Below are 15,460 nucleotides of genomic sequence, written 5' to 3'. Positions count from 1 at the left end.
GATGAGGTCTCTGCCTGCTCTACAGCATTGCCCCTATGCTGACCCCGCTTCTCCAGAGACCTGGGGGCTCTGGGCATGACTGGTCCATGAGACCCTGGGGATTCACACGAAACCCAAGGGAGGGATGAGAAATCCAGGCCACTCACAGTCCTCCAAGTAGACGCATCTCCGCGTGACTTCATCCAGGACCTTGGGGGCGGGGCACGCAGGAACACAACCTTCCACCCTGAGACAGAGCAGGGAGAGGTGAGCGGTCTGCAGGATGGGGGCGGGGAGGTCACCTCTTCTCACCTGAATTGAGCACAGACCTCATCCTTTCTTATGACATGTGTGTGTGTGTGTGTGTGTGTATCAGGTACACACTCACATGAACCTCCATGGAGACACTGTGTGCAAGAGCTCACAGACCCAAATATACATGCAGCACACTCCACCCCTCAGGCCGAGAGGGAAACATGAACAAGGTCTGGTTATGCACACACCTGTGCACACACCCGCACATGCTCACTTGTGTCTCCATTTGGGCACATTCTCACATACCTCCTCCACACCTACAGGACTCAAAAATATTCACACAGATATGTATACGTCCACACAGACTGCCAAAACATCAGCGTATACACCCGCACGCACACACACAGCTGCACCAACACCCAACATACACGTGTACACAGCTGTGTACAGCACATGCACGCTTGTCCATCCACACAAACACACACAGGGCTCAGCCACATGCACATCATGCAGAGATTCATACACGCCCATAAATGGCAGGTTCACCCTGGGACACACATCCTCATACACACAGCACATGAAACATGCACGCACAAGTATATGTGAGTACACACTCCTCAGTACACGCTCATGCCTATACCCACAGACTACATACAAGCCCATTCACACTCGTGTATGCCCACACCCAGTGGTGCACACACTTGTCTCCATGTTGCCTCACCTGGGCATGTCTTGGCAGCTGGCTGCCCGTGGGTCCTGGCAGGTTTGGAAGCAGGGGCTGGCACAGGCATCGTAACGCCATTCACAGGTGGGGTAGGCAGCCCCCGAGGGCCTGGCATCTGGAAAGGCAACCCGCCCCAGAGTCCCAAGACTGAGTGGGACTGGGCACCAGCTCAGGGTCAGGTGCCAGAGCACGGAGGGAATCCAGCCCAGCCCCTGCCCGCCCAGCCCCATGGGAGAGACAAACAGACTCATGCAGGAAAAGCAAAGACAAAGAAAACAAAAACCAACCTAAGAGGAAACTATTCCTGAGAGTTGGGGTCAGTGCCTGGGGGATCCTTGGGATGGGGTTCTGGGAATTTGGTGAAGGGGCTGAGGACTGGGGGGCTATGGAGTGGGCAGTTGGAGTTGGGCTGTGAGGGGTGGCCAAGGAGGAGGCTGGGACCCCTGATCTCTACATCAGGATGCCCTGTCACCCTGCCCCTCTGGGCTCTTGGTGGCCAGGCTTGCCCTGCACAGGACACAGTCTCCTCCTCCTTGTGCTGCCTCTGGCCAGGCCACTGCAGACCTCCGTGGAGGCAAGAGGCTTTCCCATGAGGTCAAGTGCTGGGGGAATCCCTTCCCCTCTCAGCCCAAGGCCCTGTGACAGGGGAGAGAGCTGCTCTTTGCCCAGCCCTGCCCTCTCTGTCCCCAGAGGGCCTCCCTGGAGTAGCCTCTTCGTAAGCCAGTCTCGGGACCTGGCGGGTGCAGTGTGTCTGAGCACTGCCCTTGTTGCCCCTCGTAGCTGAGGTTAATAATAACAACAACAACAAAAACAGCCAACTCTTAAATGGCACCAGGCACCACACTCAAAATTTCACAAGGATTTACTCACTAATCCTCACAATAATCCCATGAAGTAGCACTATTATTATCCCCATTTTATAGATGGAGAAACTGAGGCACAGAAGATGCTGGGCAAGTTAAACTCTCCCAGAGAGATTTCCTCAAGAAAGGCCCTGTGGCCAGTGCCTTGACAAATCAGGGCTCCTCAGGGAAAGTCTGTAGCCTATGGAGGGCTTCAATGCAGACAAGACCCCAGACCACCATGACACACTCCGCGGATGTCTGAAACCATGGCCTGAGCAGGGAGGTGCAGGCAGGCCCTGAGCAGGCTGGAGGGAGCGGCCCTTTCCTGACTTCCTAATCCCCACACTGCTGCTGACTGTGGAGAAGCCTGCTTCTCCAAGATCCCTGAGACCAGAACCGGGAACTTACATATGGGGAGCATCCGCCACGAGCCAGGCCTGGAGCAAAGCCCGTGAGAGACGGTCAATCCTCACAATCACCTTCTGTGGTAAATATGCCCATTGTACAGGTGAGGAAACAGAGTCAGGAGATGGGGTTCTCCTCCAAGTGCCCATAACCAGGATCAGGATTCAAACCCAAAGCTGTCTGGCTTCAAACCTGGGCTCGTTCCACTCTGCCCTGCTGTCTTCCAGAAAGGGACACAAGTCCTGCCATCAGACAGTGAGGAATCTGTCCTGGGTGGGGTTCACTGGCGGACTCAATAGATGATGCTGAATGTAAGAATGAGCTGGCCCCGCCCTGGTGTGTGTGTGTGTGTGTGTGTGTGTGTGTGTGTGTGTGCGTGTGTGCAGCAGGGGTCATAAATGAAAAGGCCGGCTGGAGACACACATACTCATGTGTACATGTAAATGGATCCACTCATACAGCACGAGGTATCCTCACAGACACGAACATACATGTGCACATGCAGGACAGAAAGGCCGACCTGGAGTGGTAAAGAAACTGCGATCACTTCCTCCAGGTTTAGGCAGAGAACAAATATTTGGGGGCAGACCCCCCTGGCAGGGGGATGGCAAAGCCCTGGAGCCCATTGGTCTCAGCTGGAAGGGGTATGGAGCTGCCCCATCACTGCCCAGGGCCCTGGGCCTCCCACGGGGGACAGGGAGGCTGCTGGCTCCTCAGCCTGGTGCCCCAGAGGGCAGTCTTTGAGCTCGTGGGGCAGGCAAGTGCCCCAACCTGAGCCAGCGGGCTAGACAAGCTGCAGCCACCATCACTTCTCGCCTCACTTCCACAAAGGCCACCCTATTTTTAGACTGTGTAATTGGCCTGTGGGAGTAAGCAGGACCCAGGAAGCTAGCTGGGCCCCAAGCCACACTGCCCACAGCTCCCTAGGTCACCACCATGGAGGTCGGGCCACTTCCCAGCTCAGGGATGATACCCATGTGGCCTCCCTGTGCCAGGAGAGTGAGGATCCTGTCTCTTGGGGGCAACTGGAAGGGTGAGGTGGGAGAGGGCAGTTGAGCAAGGGGCCGTGGGTGATGGTGAGTTGGACACCTACCCAGAAGGCGGAAGAGGGTGCCTTGGCGGAACGCCTCCGTGTGCTCGTACAGCCGCAGGGCCAGTGTGGGGCCCGACACGTAAAGGAAGGACCCGGGCTCCGCCAGGGACTCCAGGGCCACCAGGCCCGCCCGCCACGTCCCCCGGTGCAGCAAGAAGGAGGCACGGTGGTGGAAGGCATCACTGCCCTGCCACTTGGCCAGCGCCAGAGACCCATTGGCTGTGACGTGGAGGAAGAAGTTGTGTCTGTCCGCTGCCTCCAGGGATACCACATCTGGGTCTGCAGAGAGCCGCGTGGGTAAGGTCAGCGCAAGAGGGGTCCCGATGGGGGTCAGACGCCCAGGCACGCGTCTGCACTCTCAGTGACTCAGGGCAGCAACACACCCTGTGCATTAGCCGGGCCCTGCGCCTCGGTGCCTGCCCCGCCTCCCCTCGGCCCACCTACTGGGGCCTGCTGGCTGCCCCACTGCCACACCACCACTTCCTGAGGGGAGTGGAAGGTTGGAGAAGCTGCCGACTGACAAGCCTCCAGGAGGAGTCGGACTATGTCCCTCCCTCCCTCTCTCCCCTTCCTTCCCTCCCTCTCTCCCTCCTTCCTTTCCTCCCCCTCCCTCCTGCAAACAGTGCTGAGGACACTCCGTGTACCAGGTGCTATTCTATATGCCGGGGACACAGCAGTGAACAGGATGGACAGAAACGGCCACCCTGGAGGAGCTATGTTCTATTGGACGCACTGGATGAGCCGGGCTTTGGTGATCTGCCAGGTTTCAGTTTTCTGGGTCCTGCTCCTCTCAGAATCCCAGAGGGTCCGAGCTGGTGGACCTAGCGGACATTGAGTCCAACCCACAGAGGGGAAAACAGTGTCCCAGAGAGGGGAAGGGGCTTGCCCATAGGCCCAGAGCCAGTCTCCACTGTCCTCTCTCCCATCTCCACAAGGCCCATTTCTAGAGAGTGGGGCTTGCTGTGGAGTGGCCGGTCCCCAAATCCACAAGCAGGTGCCCAGGATGGTCCTGAGTCTGGAGACTCCACCTGCCACAGCTGGCTGTGTGGTGGGCAAGTGAGTTCATGCCTCTAGGCCACGAGGGATAAACTGTGAAAGGCCTAGCGTGGGGCCTGGTGCGTGTTCCCTCCCTCTTAGGGGCCCCTGTGTCCCGGGAGGGACTGTGGAGAGTCCCTGCTACACCTCCGGGCAGCTGTGAGGAGATGCGAGGCAGCTAAAGGAAGAACTCATCAGTAATGTCAGTGACGACAACCGCGTTTTGTCAGCGACCTACCATGTGCCGGGCACAAGGCCCAGCAAGCCCCCACCAGCGGGTTTATTAAATTCCAGGAGAGCCCTGTGAGGTGGCGAATTCACTCATTCAGCAGCTCATGCTGACTGAGGGCCCGCTGTGCGCCAGGCACCATTCTAGGCACTGGGGATGTAATAGGGACAAAACGACAGGAATCCGGCCCTCGTGGCGCTTACGTGCAAGTGGGGGGAAAATAAAGGTAAGGAACAAGTCAATTCTACAACAGGTGAGAAGAGGATGCTATGTCACCCCATTTTACAGATGAGAGAAGTGAGGCCTAGCATCACCCTGATGGTGGAGGCAGGACTGGAGCCCAGGATCTTGACCACTGCACAGTCAGCCCCAGGAATGGGATCCAGGAGCCAGCAGCAGAGGATTAGCGTGCAGAGTCCCAGCCCCAGCCCTGCTCACACTCACTGTGTGGCCTCAGGCAAGTCTTCTCCCCTCTCTGGGCCTCAGTTTCCTCCTCTGTGAAGACTGGGGTTGGCCTAGATCAAGGTTCTCAACCATTTGCCCTCAAGTCCTCCTAACTGGTGAGAGGCTAAGACCACAGCCTTGAGGTACAAAGTCTTGTGTCCTTCCTTAAACATTCAAGTGACTTTTTCCTTCCATTTTCTAAACTGTACGTCTTTTGTAGTCTCTCTGTTTGGGAGACAACATGGCATAGCAGTTCAAATAAAGGACTGGAGCCAAAAGGCTGGCTGCTATCACTAACAAGCAATGCACCCTTGGGTAAATTACCTGCCCTCTCTGGGCCTCAGTTCTTGCATCTTTAAATTGAGAAAATAACAGCATCTACCTCCTAAGATTGTTGTGAGGATTAACTGAGTCATTATATATGAAGCACTTAGAACAGTGCCTGGCACATGGTAAGTTTACAGAAGAGTGAGCTATTGTTATTATTAAATAAGTAACCTCCCCCAAAATCTTCAAGTAAAATCGATACCCCAGGGAGATGTGCCAGGCTGTGGCTTGTGTCCCTTCAGTACACCCTATGGGACATCAATACCCACGAGAGTGAGAGGCTTAGACCTAAATGACTGCCGAATCCTCTCTGTGACATTTTCTTCTCCATTTCTTCCCATCACAATCTTTCCTATCCTTCAAGGCCCAATTCAAGGGACACCTCCATGCATCCACCCCAGACCTCCCCTGGAAGGCACTTTCTCTTCTGATGTCCAGTACCCTGGGCACAGTACAAGGGAAGGAGCACAGGACGGGGTGGGGTGGGAGCCTGGTTCCTCACTGGGCTCTGCCCCTAGCTGCCCATGAGACCCAGGCCTGACTGAGATGGAGGCTGGACTTCACAGCCTCTGGAGATGCTGTCCACAGTGACGCTCTGCAAGGCCAGGCTACTCTGGGCTTCTGCATAACATGCCCATAAAACCTCTGGAAAATCAACACCCTCTCTCGGCTAGATCTTATCTACTGGACTAAAATATTGAATGGAGAAAAGAAAATCCCCACTAAGCAGATGGCCTATTGCATCTGGAAGGTTGTAAGACATTCTTCTTCAAGCAGGACCACACAGATCTGGGGATCAGGAACATCTCGGAAGGCAGTGTTCTCCTTTGGGGTGCTGGGGTGCTTCTGGCCCTCCTGTGGCCCAGCCCCTGGCTCCTCACTCCCAGGTTTTCTGGTTCAGTGGTGTGATTCCTCCTGGCACCTTCTACTGTGACCCAGCTCACACCACCTTGAACATCACCCATAGCTGGGGATGCTGGCTGTGCCGGGGCTGGACAGGACCCAGGGTCCCTCTCCTCCATAAAGCCTTCCATGGCTCCCCACTGCCCTCGGGATAAAGACCCAACTCCTGAGCTTGGCTCACAAGCCCCTTCCTGGCTCCTTTCCATCCCTCAGGAGAATATCACTTATTCTAAGAAGCCTCTCCTGACTCCCCGAGACTGAGTTAGGGGCTCCTCCCAAGTGTTCCCAGAGGTGTTGTAACTGCCTTTGACCATGTCTGTCTCCTGGATGGGACCACAGACTTCTGGGGAGCAGGGATGCTGTCTCTTACATCCCTAGTTCCCCAGTGCCCAGTTCTGTGTCTGGCATGGGAATGGGGCTCAATGAAAGGGAGGGAGGCAAGGAGAGAAACAGGAGGAGAGAGGGAGAGAGAAAGAGAGAGTGAAATCCTCATCACTAGATAAGTTGCAGACTGTGAGAATCTGAGAACTTGAATTCTTAGATTGGGATAAACTCTCTGAGCAGTGTCTTGGTTCAAGGTTCCAGCTGATGCTGGGACTGGCTACATGGACCATCCTACATGGACAATTGGCTACCTGGGCTAGATGAGACCAGCAGGATTGGGGAGAGAAACCCTGATCACAGTGACCACACACACTGGGATACACGCCATGGCCACAGAAGAGAAGGCTTCCTAGCACTGGGGGCCTGAGTCCTTGGCTGGCCCAGGGCCCAACACAGACACCACCTGGGGGTCACCCCCACCAGGCAAGGCTCTGCCACCCCTCAAGCACTACTGAACCCTGAGGTTAGAGGACGGTGCCCACTAACGCAAAGCTCTTCAGTCTGAGACCCGGAAGGCTGGGGCTGGTCCCCAGTGTGCTCCAGTCCGTGTAACCACCAGCCCAGAGTTCAGGACCACAACCTGAGCAAACCAAGAGCCCACTCCTCTCTTCACAGGAGAAGGCTCCGCCTGAGTCAGCACACCAGCGAGCTCCCCTCTGGCATGTACAGTCCATCCAGTCTCAGAAATAAAGGGGAGAGGAGAGGAGGAGGAAGAGGAGGAAGAGGGGAGGAGGAGGAGGAGGAAGAGGGGAGGAGGAAGAGGAGGAAGAGAAGGAGGAAGGAGGAAAAGGAGACAGAGAGGGAGAGGGAGAGGAAGTAGCTGTTCCCACCCGGCTTTTCTGGAACACACCTATTGTGTAAAGCACAGTACAAAGGTACATCTGGACCTTGGCCTCTCCACTGTTTTCAAGAGGAAGATAGAAGGTGTCCCTTTGAAGAGGCTAAGAGGCTGACCCAGAACCCTGTCTCAACTGGGCAAGGGGCACCTGTTGGAGCCCCACGTTTCTCCAGCCCCCGCAGACGGCTTAGAGCCTCAGCAACCTCTCCTCCTCAGGCCCCTGCCTCCCTCCACCACGGGCTGGAGCGGGGCCGGAGGTGGGCCTTACCGTGGGCCTTGGCCTTGTACAGCGCAGCCGTCAGCAGGAAGTTCACAGTGTCCCCCGGTGCCACGTCCTCTGCGCTCAATAGGACTACAGCACCGCCAGCCGCCTTCATGGCCACCAGGGCACCACCAGCCGCCAAGCTGGCCAGCTGGTAGGGGCCCTTACCTAGCGCTGGAGAGAAAGGGCTCAGTAGTCAGCCCTGCCTCCCTGGGCCTTTGCCCACCTCCCACCCCTACCTGCCCATCCTTACCAGAGGTGGGGAAGAGATAGGGTACCAAGGAGGTGCTCTCGGTCACTTGCCTCACCCCAAGCCCCAGGGACCTTGATTTCCATGAGAAGGAAGAGACAGGGACCCAAGGCTGTCAGCCCCTGATGGGAACTACCTCTGCATAGCACCTGAATCATTTCACAGGGAGCCTGGGAAGAGGCCACCCACAGGGGGCATCTGGGCTCCCCAAGTGTCTCTCCATGGGCCTGTCCCACTCTCTGAGACTCTACCATTCCAGGCACTGCTCTATCAGGGTGGCCTCTGGGAGAAGACGTCAGACCTAGTCTCTGCCCCCTGAGGCCTGAGGGATGAAGGCTGGGAAGGCTTGGGCTCCACATTAGCATTTCCTTATTTCAAACACGCGTCACTTTGCGGCCTTTGGATTCCTGCAGTTGTTGGTATGACTGCAGCGGGGTTTCCTAGATGATTGCAACAGCCTTGTAACTGATGTCCCTGCCCCTGGTGTGCCCTGCCCTCCAGTGCCTCCTCCTCCCGGGGCCCTGAGTCACCTTTCCAGCCACACTCCTGGCTGGGACAGGGCTCCTGTCCTGTCAATGGCTCCCCATTGCCCTCAGGATAGACTCCAAGAGCCCAGCTTGAATTCACAGGCCCTTCACGCCCCAAGCCCTGCCTACCTCCCACCTCCCCACACCTCGCCCCTGGTGCACTGAACTTCTCTAGTTCTTCCTTGAAAGAGCCGCGCTGCATCCTACCTCATGTCCCCACTCGTGTTGTCCCACCCACTCAGAGCAGTCCTCCCCGTTGTGTGCCTGGCAAATGCCTACTCAGTCTCTGGGGCCCCACTCAAATGTCACCTCCTTGGTGAAGCTCTGCCTGCACCCTCTCCCGCCACACACAAATGTCATCCCTCCTCCTCTGCACTCCACCAGCCCTTGGAGCACAGCACACACTGATCCCAGCTGTCATGATGAGGATCTCGATCGGGGGTCCACATGCATCTCCCCTACTAGACGGCAGACAGGCAGTGCTGTGCCGGTAAATGGTTAACCACCAACTCTCAAAAAACAAACAAAATCCCAATTTGTAGTGTTCGCTGATTTTCATGGTGTACATACTCCCACCAGTGGCCAATTTCAAACCACCAACCGAATGTGGAGTTGGGACCACACAATTGGTTCTAGAGTGCTGGCGCGGCTGGCTCCAGTGCACCACTGTGACATCTCACTGACCACTGGTTTCCTGCCCCCAGCAGGGGCCTGGACCAGAGAAAATGTTGGTAGAAGAACAGAGCAAGGAACGGATGGGTGGGTGGGTGGGTGGGCGGAGGATGCTAGAAACAGCTTGTCCTTTGCCAGTTACTGCCACCTAAAATGCCACAGAAGGGAGAAAACTGCTCCGAGCTGTTTTGCTGAAATGTCTTGCCTGATGTCAGGCAGACCTCGCCCGTCCCAGGGATGCAGTTCTCCCAACACAGATTCAGTCCTTTAGGGCTCAAAGGTTTGGGCCATCAGGGGCTCCTAGGGACTGCAGTCACTGTGAACCAGCATGCTATACTCTGGTTCAGCCCTCATCTCGCAGACCCCCTAACTGGTGTCCTTGTCTCTAGTCTGTCCCCCTCCATTTCACCTGCCATAGTCTGCCAGGGGAACGTTCCTCAAACTGTAATCTGATAATGCAGGTAACTGAGGACAAGGCCTTGGGCCTCTACTCTCACAGGCCTGCTCCTGGCAGGACGGTGCCTGAACGGGGGACTTGAAGTCCAAGGTGACTGGCACCAGGGACCTGATGGCTGTCTAACTCTGCTAAGGTCTGACCTTGGCCCATGTGGACAAAGATCAGTGCTGAAAACTACTCCTGGGCAGCCCTCCCCCACTGCCTAAGACCCCAGTGATTAAACTGACTAATTGGCTCTAACATTGGACATTAACCCCCCTGGGGTCCTTAGTCATGACCTGTGTTTTCACTCTAGTTAATGCAAGGGTGGGAGCACATCTTGGTGTCCCGCGACCTTGGCTACATTTGAAGATGACCTGACAGGCTGAGCCAGGCCATAGGCTTTGCCCAGCCATCCTCAGGGAGAGCAGTTTGCACTTGCCTCTGCCAACTCAGAACTTCGGTAACCCCAAGACAGCATTCTGTGGGCCTGATGAGCTAAACTGTGAAGGCCGGAGGGTGGGGCATTGCAGCAAACGGGGTTTTTACATCCTGGTGAAGCTGCGCTGGCTGAGCACAACATCCGGGAAGCTGGCCTGGCCTGCAGTCCCGACAGAGGCTGCAGGAGCTGCTGGGTACAGAGTTCCGGGGCATCCCTGGCCCCTGCACTGTCAGGGCTCTCTCTGCATGATGGAGTCCCTCCCTGCCCCATGTCCCGGCTCTTCCAGGGCCAACAGGGCCTCAGGACGGCTGACGCTGCTGTGGCACCAGGTCAGGGCTGGCAATGCCCTGGCCCCTGTGGCTCCACTTGGGGAGGACGGGCTTACCTTTGTTAAAGAAGTCACAGTCATATGCTGAAAGAGAGAGAACAGAGACTTCTTGAGAATCCTGAGACAGCTGGACAGAACCAAGGCCCCTAGCATCCCAGCTCTCCCTCCTTCCCCAAGGGCCAGACCTGGCCTGCCTCCCAAACTCCAAGATTCAGGCATGGTCATTGGATTCAGATGTCTTAAGGTGTAGGAAATACAACGGTTCCTCTCTGTGCCCCCAGCACAAAGTTCAAAGCCTGGCCCAGAATAGGTGCTTAGCATGTATCAAATGAATAAACGAATGAATAAATGAATGAATGAATGTTGGACAGAAGGGTGCGTTGTGTGTGGCCCCAAAGGGCAAGACTAGAATCAAGGACCAGAAGCTCCAACCAGAAATGTTGCGGAGGGTCCTGGAGGAATGCAAGCACGAGATACAAGTCAGTCTTTCGGGAGCCTTGGGTGGGAAGGGACCAGGGGCCTCCAGGATCCAAGGCTTTTTCAGGCCCCCAGGGCAATCTCCATGAGGCTTGGACAAACTCCCCCAAGCGTGTGCTCAGCTCGCCCTCTAGTGGCCCAGCCCAGCACCACAGCCTCTTCCTCTGGTGCGTCAGCCACGGATTCCTCAGTCCATCAGGGTAAACTGGGGACCTGGCAGGGGGCACCTAAAGCCAGGAGCAAGGCCATGAGGAGCCAGTTGGGTACACTTGGGATAAAGGCTGAGGAGGGGCCTCCCTTACTGGTAGGCATGGTCTTAAGAGAACCACCAACTCCACCCCTCACCCCAAACCCCATGATCAACACCATTCCTTTGCATCTGGCATTGCCCTCTGGAAAGAGCTCTAGGAGTCAGAGATTGACCCACCATGTGGCTATGGCCAAGGACCTGCTTCTCCTCACTGTGAACTAGAAAAGTAGAAGATCTCTGAGTCTCTAGTTTCAAGGGTGCACTAGGTCAACAGGAGGCGGCCCCGAAGAGTTGCCAAGAGCCAGCTCTCTAAGTCAGACCTGGGTTTAAATCCCATCTCTCTCACTCATCAGCTGTGCTTACCTGGACGAGTTACTCAACCTCCCTGAAATTGAGTGCCCTCCTCTATAAGATGGGACCACCACACATATCTGCCCCACAGACCTGCAAGGTCTGGACCAGGGTAAGGCAAGTGCTCGCCTAGGGTGCAAAATTCAAGGGGGCATCAAAAATCCCAGTAATCAAGATATATAATATTTTAATGCAATGTTTTTAAAATTTCAAAATTAATTCAAAATATCCATGATGAACAAAATATCAAAGTTTAAAAATAAAGACAGGATCAGTGACAGTGCCTTGCTGAGCCACACCGGAGCCTGAGGCAAAAGCAAAAATCAATGATATTGATCCTGTCATCACTTAAAACTCTGATATTTTATTCATCAAAGACATTTCTGCATTAGTTTTGATTTTTTAAAAAAATATTGCCTTAAATGTGATTTCTCTTGATTACTGAGTTTTTTGGTGCCCCCTTAAATCTTGAGCCTCAGTGAGCACCACCCTTGCCTGACCCTAGTCCCTGAATATTAAATGAGTTAACACACAGAAGGCATGGAGCTGGTCGCACAGCGGATCCTCAGTGAGCGTGTGCTTCCTTCTTCCCGGGGGATTTTTATCAGAGAAGCAGAGGGAGAAGCAGACTGCTTGAGGACCCAGGGCAACTGTGGGGGAAGGGTCTCAGAGAAAAACAGGCAGAGAAAAGGAGCCCGAAGGCAGATTCTGCTCCATCTTCTTCCTGAGGTCGTCCTGGCTGAAGCCCCCAGAGCTGAGGACACGCCAGCGCCCACGTCCCCAAGAAAAACGACAGCATCCTCAGCAGTAGTGAGAGCACTGGGCTAACAGCTTTACCTGCACGGTCTCACTTAAACCCCACAGCACCTGCCAGGTCGGTACAGTCCTCCTAACCCTCCATTATGACTCAGAGTGTAAGGGACGTGCCCCAGGTCACCCAGCCTGGTCACCCAGACAGTCTGGCCCCAGAGCCTCAGTAACAACCACGGCACCCCAAAGTGAGGTGTGCTTGCACCAGGAAGATCCATTGGTGTGCAGGGACAAATAATAATCAATTAATTAATAATTTTCTGTATATTTTATTCCATCTTTAAATATTTACTTTTGTATCTGTTTTGTGATATACATTTACACTACCAATAGTACATATAGGTACGTGTATTTATGTATGCATATATATGTGTGCTCAAAATATTTTTAATTCATAGGAGTGTGCAACCAAAAGCATTTGCAGACCACCATTGCTCTAAATAAACTGATATCTTGTGCTGCCTCTGATGGGGCCTGCGTGTCTCAGCCGACAGGGGGCTTTCACATTCACTGCTCCATTTGATCCTCACAATAAACCTGGTTGGGCAGGTCTATTCCTATTTTTCAGATGAGAAAATTGAGCCCAGAGAGGCTGGGTGACCTGTTTGAGGTCACCCAGCTTACAAATGGCAGCCCTAGGTCTGGAACCCAGGGCTCCCAACTCCTCCAGCAAAGTGGTTAAGAGCACAGGTTTGCAGCCAGGTATCTGGAGAGGAACTCTGACTCCATCACTGATCTGTGTGACCGTGAGTATGTTACTTAGTCTCTCTCTCTCTCACCTGTTTCTCCAACTGTACAACAGGAATGAGTAGTTGTAAGAATTCAATGAATGATACACACAAAGCAGTTGGCGCCTGGTACACAGCAAGGACTCAGTAAGTGCTAGCCAGAGTGATGGCACCCACAGGCCTGCCCACAGAGGGGGCTCCGCTACCCCCTTGGGTGACTGGTCTGGACACTCACGGCAGAGGCGCGGGGTCCGCCAGTCGACGGCCACCCCGTGCTGGCAGCACTGGTGGGCATAGGCGGACACGCTGGCACAGAAGCACTCACAGTCGCCACCCCGGCTGCAACCACATGTGTCCGTCAGGCAGTTCGAGTAAAACCAAGTGACATCAACCTGGAGGAGGTCAGAAGTTGGAGGTCAGAGGACAGATCCTGGATGTCAGCCCGGCAGCTTCTCGGCTGATGCCACTCAGCCTCAGGGAGCGACATAAACACGAAGGGACCACAGGACGGGGCGAGCTACCATGTGGGGTGAGGACAGAAGGGCGGCCAGCTCAGAGGAAAGCAATGACTCCATGGCCCAGGCAGACCCCACCTGGAGAACTAAGCTCTCTCCTTCCTTGAGCCTGGGCTATTGGATCCAGTGGCTGAGGGTGGGGCTGAGAAACAGACACGGCGTATGAACCGCCAGCCAGGGCCAGCGACAGCCAAGTCTGACAGCAGGCCCTGAATGCCCACCCTCCCCTGTCTCCACTGAGGGCAGAACAGGCAGTGAGCCGATGCTGCAGCATGAGGGGTTTGGGCTCACTATTCAGAAGAACTTCCTGATTGGGAGGAAGAGCCAGAGTGAGACAGGCTTGCAAAGGGCACAGAAGCTCTGCTTGTCTGGCTGTCTGTCCCTGGTCATCTGGGACAGGGCAGACTCAACTGAGTAGGCTGGAGGCAGGGCAATAGCAGAGGTGGGTCTCCCCTCTAGACCTCAGATATCTCTCCAAAGGTGTGGGGGGTCTGAGGGCAGAAGGGGTCCAGGGAGTGGGAAGGAGGCACAGGAGCACCAGGGCGGGGTCCACTCACCACAGGGTGGCAGGTCTCGAACACCTCACTGAGCAGGACGCTGCACTCCTTTTTGGCAAACGGTTCTCGGAGAGGATTCAGGACACACGTGTCCCGGGGGTCGAGGGTGTCTGGGCACTGAGGGGCAGAGTCAGGGCTGTGACCTCCCTACCCCCCAGATGCCTGTTCCCTGATGTGGCGAACAGACTCTTAGAGTGGCCCCCTTGATCTCCACCTCCTGCTGTTCAGGCCCTTGTAGAATCCCCTCCCCTGAGTGTGGGAGGGACCTAGGACTTGTTTCAAACCAACAGAAGATGGCAAAGGTGATGGGACAGACATGGTTATGTGTATGTTACTACATGACTGTGTTACATAAGACTGTTGAGCCCATCCCGCTGGAGTCTCTCCCTTGCTGGCTGTGAGGAGGCAAGCAGCCATGTTGGGGAACCTCACATGGCAGGAATGGTGGGTGGTCTCTAGGAGCTGAGGGTGGTCTCTGGAAACAACTAGAAAACAAAATTGAGGCTCTCGGCTCTACGGTTGCAAGGAACTGAACGCTGCCAACAACCATGCGAGCGGGTGGGGTGGCAGATCCTTTCCCAGTCGAACCTCCAGATGAGAGCCCAGCCCTGGCTGACAGCTTGCCTGCAGCCTGTGATACCCTAAGAGAGAACCAAGCCAAGCCGTGCCCTGACTCCTGACACACAGAAACTGTGAGATAATACATGCATGTAGTTGAATGCTGCTAAGTCTGTAGTAATATTGTTACACAGCCATAGATAACTAGCACAGATTTCCCCGAGGTCCACCAACCTCCTCCTATAGGCCTGCATTTTCACTGGAGCCCCCAGGGTATGCCCATGGGGATTACTGAGAGAGAAATAGCAGTGAGGAGTGAGAGGAGGCGAGCAATAGATGTCAGCCACCCACTCAGCTTCTCTAAAATGGGGATGGCTTAGAGCACACCTTTCTGAGGCTGCAAGAACAGCCTTGTCCCACTCACCTCAGGATTACACTGAGCTCCAGGCCATGACTAACTGCGCCCCCAACCCAAGTCTACATAGGTCCACCTCCGTCTGCTCCCCAACAGAGAATCAGGGATCTAAGATCACTCAGTCCAGGAAAGGGAAATATGTAACACTCGTATCACCACTCTCCACTGCTGCACTCATGGCAGACAGAAATAATCAATCACAGTTCTCCTTCCAGCTAAGCCTGACACAAGTCTTAGATATTTCTCAACACGGCTTCCCAGGCAGCCTCTTCTGACCAATCAGAGTTGTCACATGAGGTGAAATCTAATAGCCATCCTTCTCCTGACACAGCCCCTTCACTTCACAGAGGACCACAGAGAAGATGGGACTTACTCAAGGTCACCCAGCAAGTCACTGGATGATCCAAGGCAAGAACCCAAG

General features: G+C 55.0%; 1 protein-coding gene across 1 annotated transcript in view; it reads right to left on the bottom strand.

The window, feature by feature from the left end:
• OTOG (otogelin) overlaps positions 1–15,460 on the bottom strand; it is a 93,175-nt gene that overhangs the window by 31,688 nt on the left and 46,027 nt on the right. The window contains exons 29-35 of the mRNA XM_058546078.1: positions 14,067–14,183; positions 13,230–13,386; positions 10,436–10,462; positions 7,730–7,897; positions 3,302–3,580; positions 956–1,073; positions 147–226 (exon numbers count right to left, since the gene is read on the bottom strand). Coding sequence (XP_058402061.1) covers positions 147–226; positions 956–1,073; positions 3,302–3,580; positions 7,730–7,897; positions 10,436–10,462; positions 13,230–13,386; positions 14,067–14,183 — 946 coding nt within the window. The remainder of the gene's footprint in view (positions 1–146; positions 227–955; positions 1,074–3,301; positions 3,581–7,729; positions 7,898–10,435; positions 10,463–13,229; positions 13,387–14,066; positions 14,184–15,460) is intronic.

This window comes from Diceros bicornis, chromosome 7 (assembly GCF_020826845.1).
Source record: "Diceros bicornis minor isolate mBicDic1 chromosome 7, mDicBic1.mat.cur, whole genome shotgun sequence".
Classification (NCBI taxonomy): domain Eukaryota; kingdom Metazoa; phylum Chordata; class Mammalia; order Perissodactyla; family Rhinocerotidae; genus Diceros; species Diceros bicornis.
The sequence above is the reverse complement of the archived record's forward strand: the minus strand, read 5'-3'. Positions and strand labels throughout refer to the sequence as shown.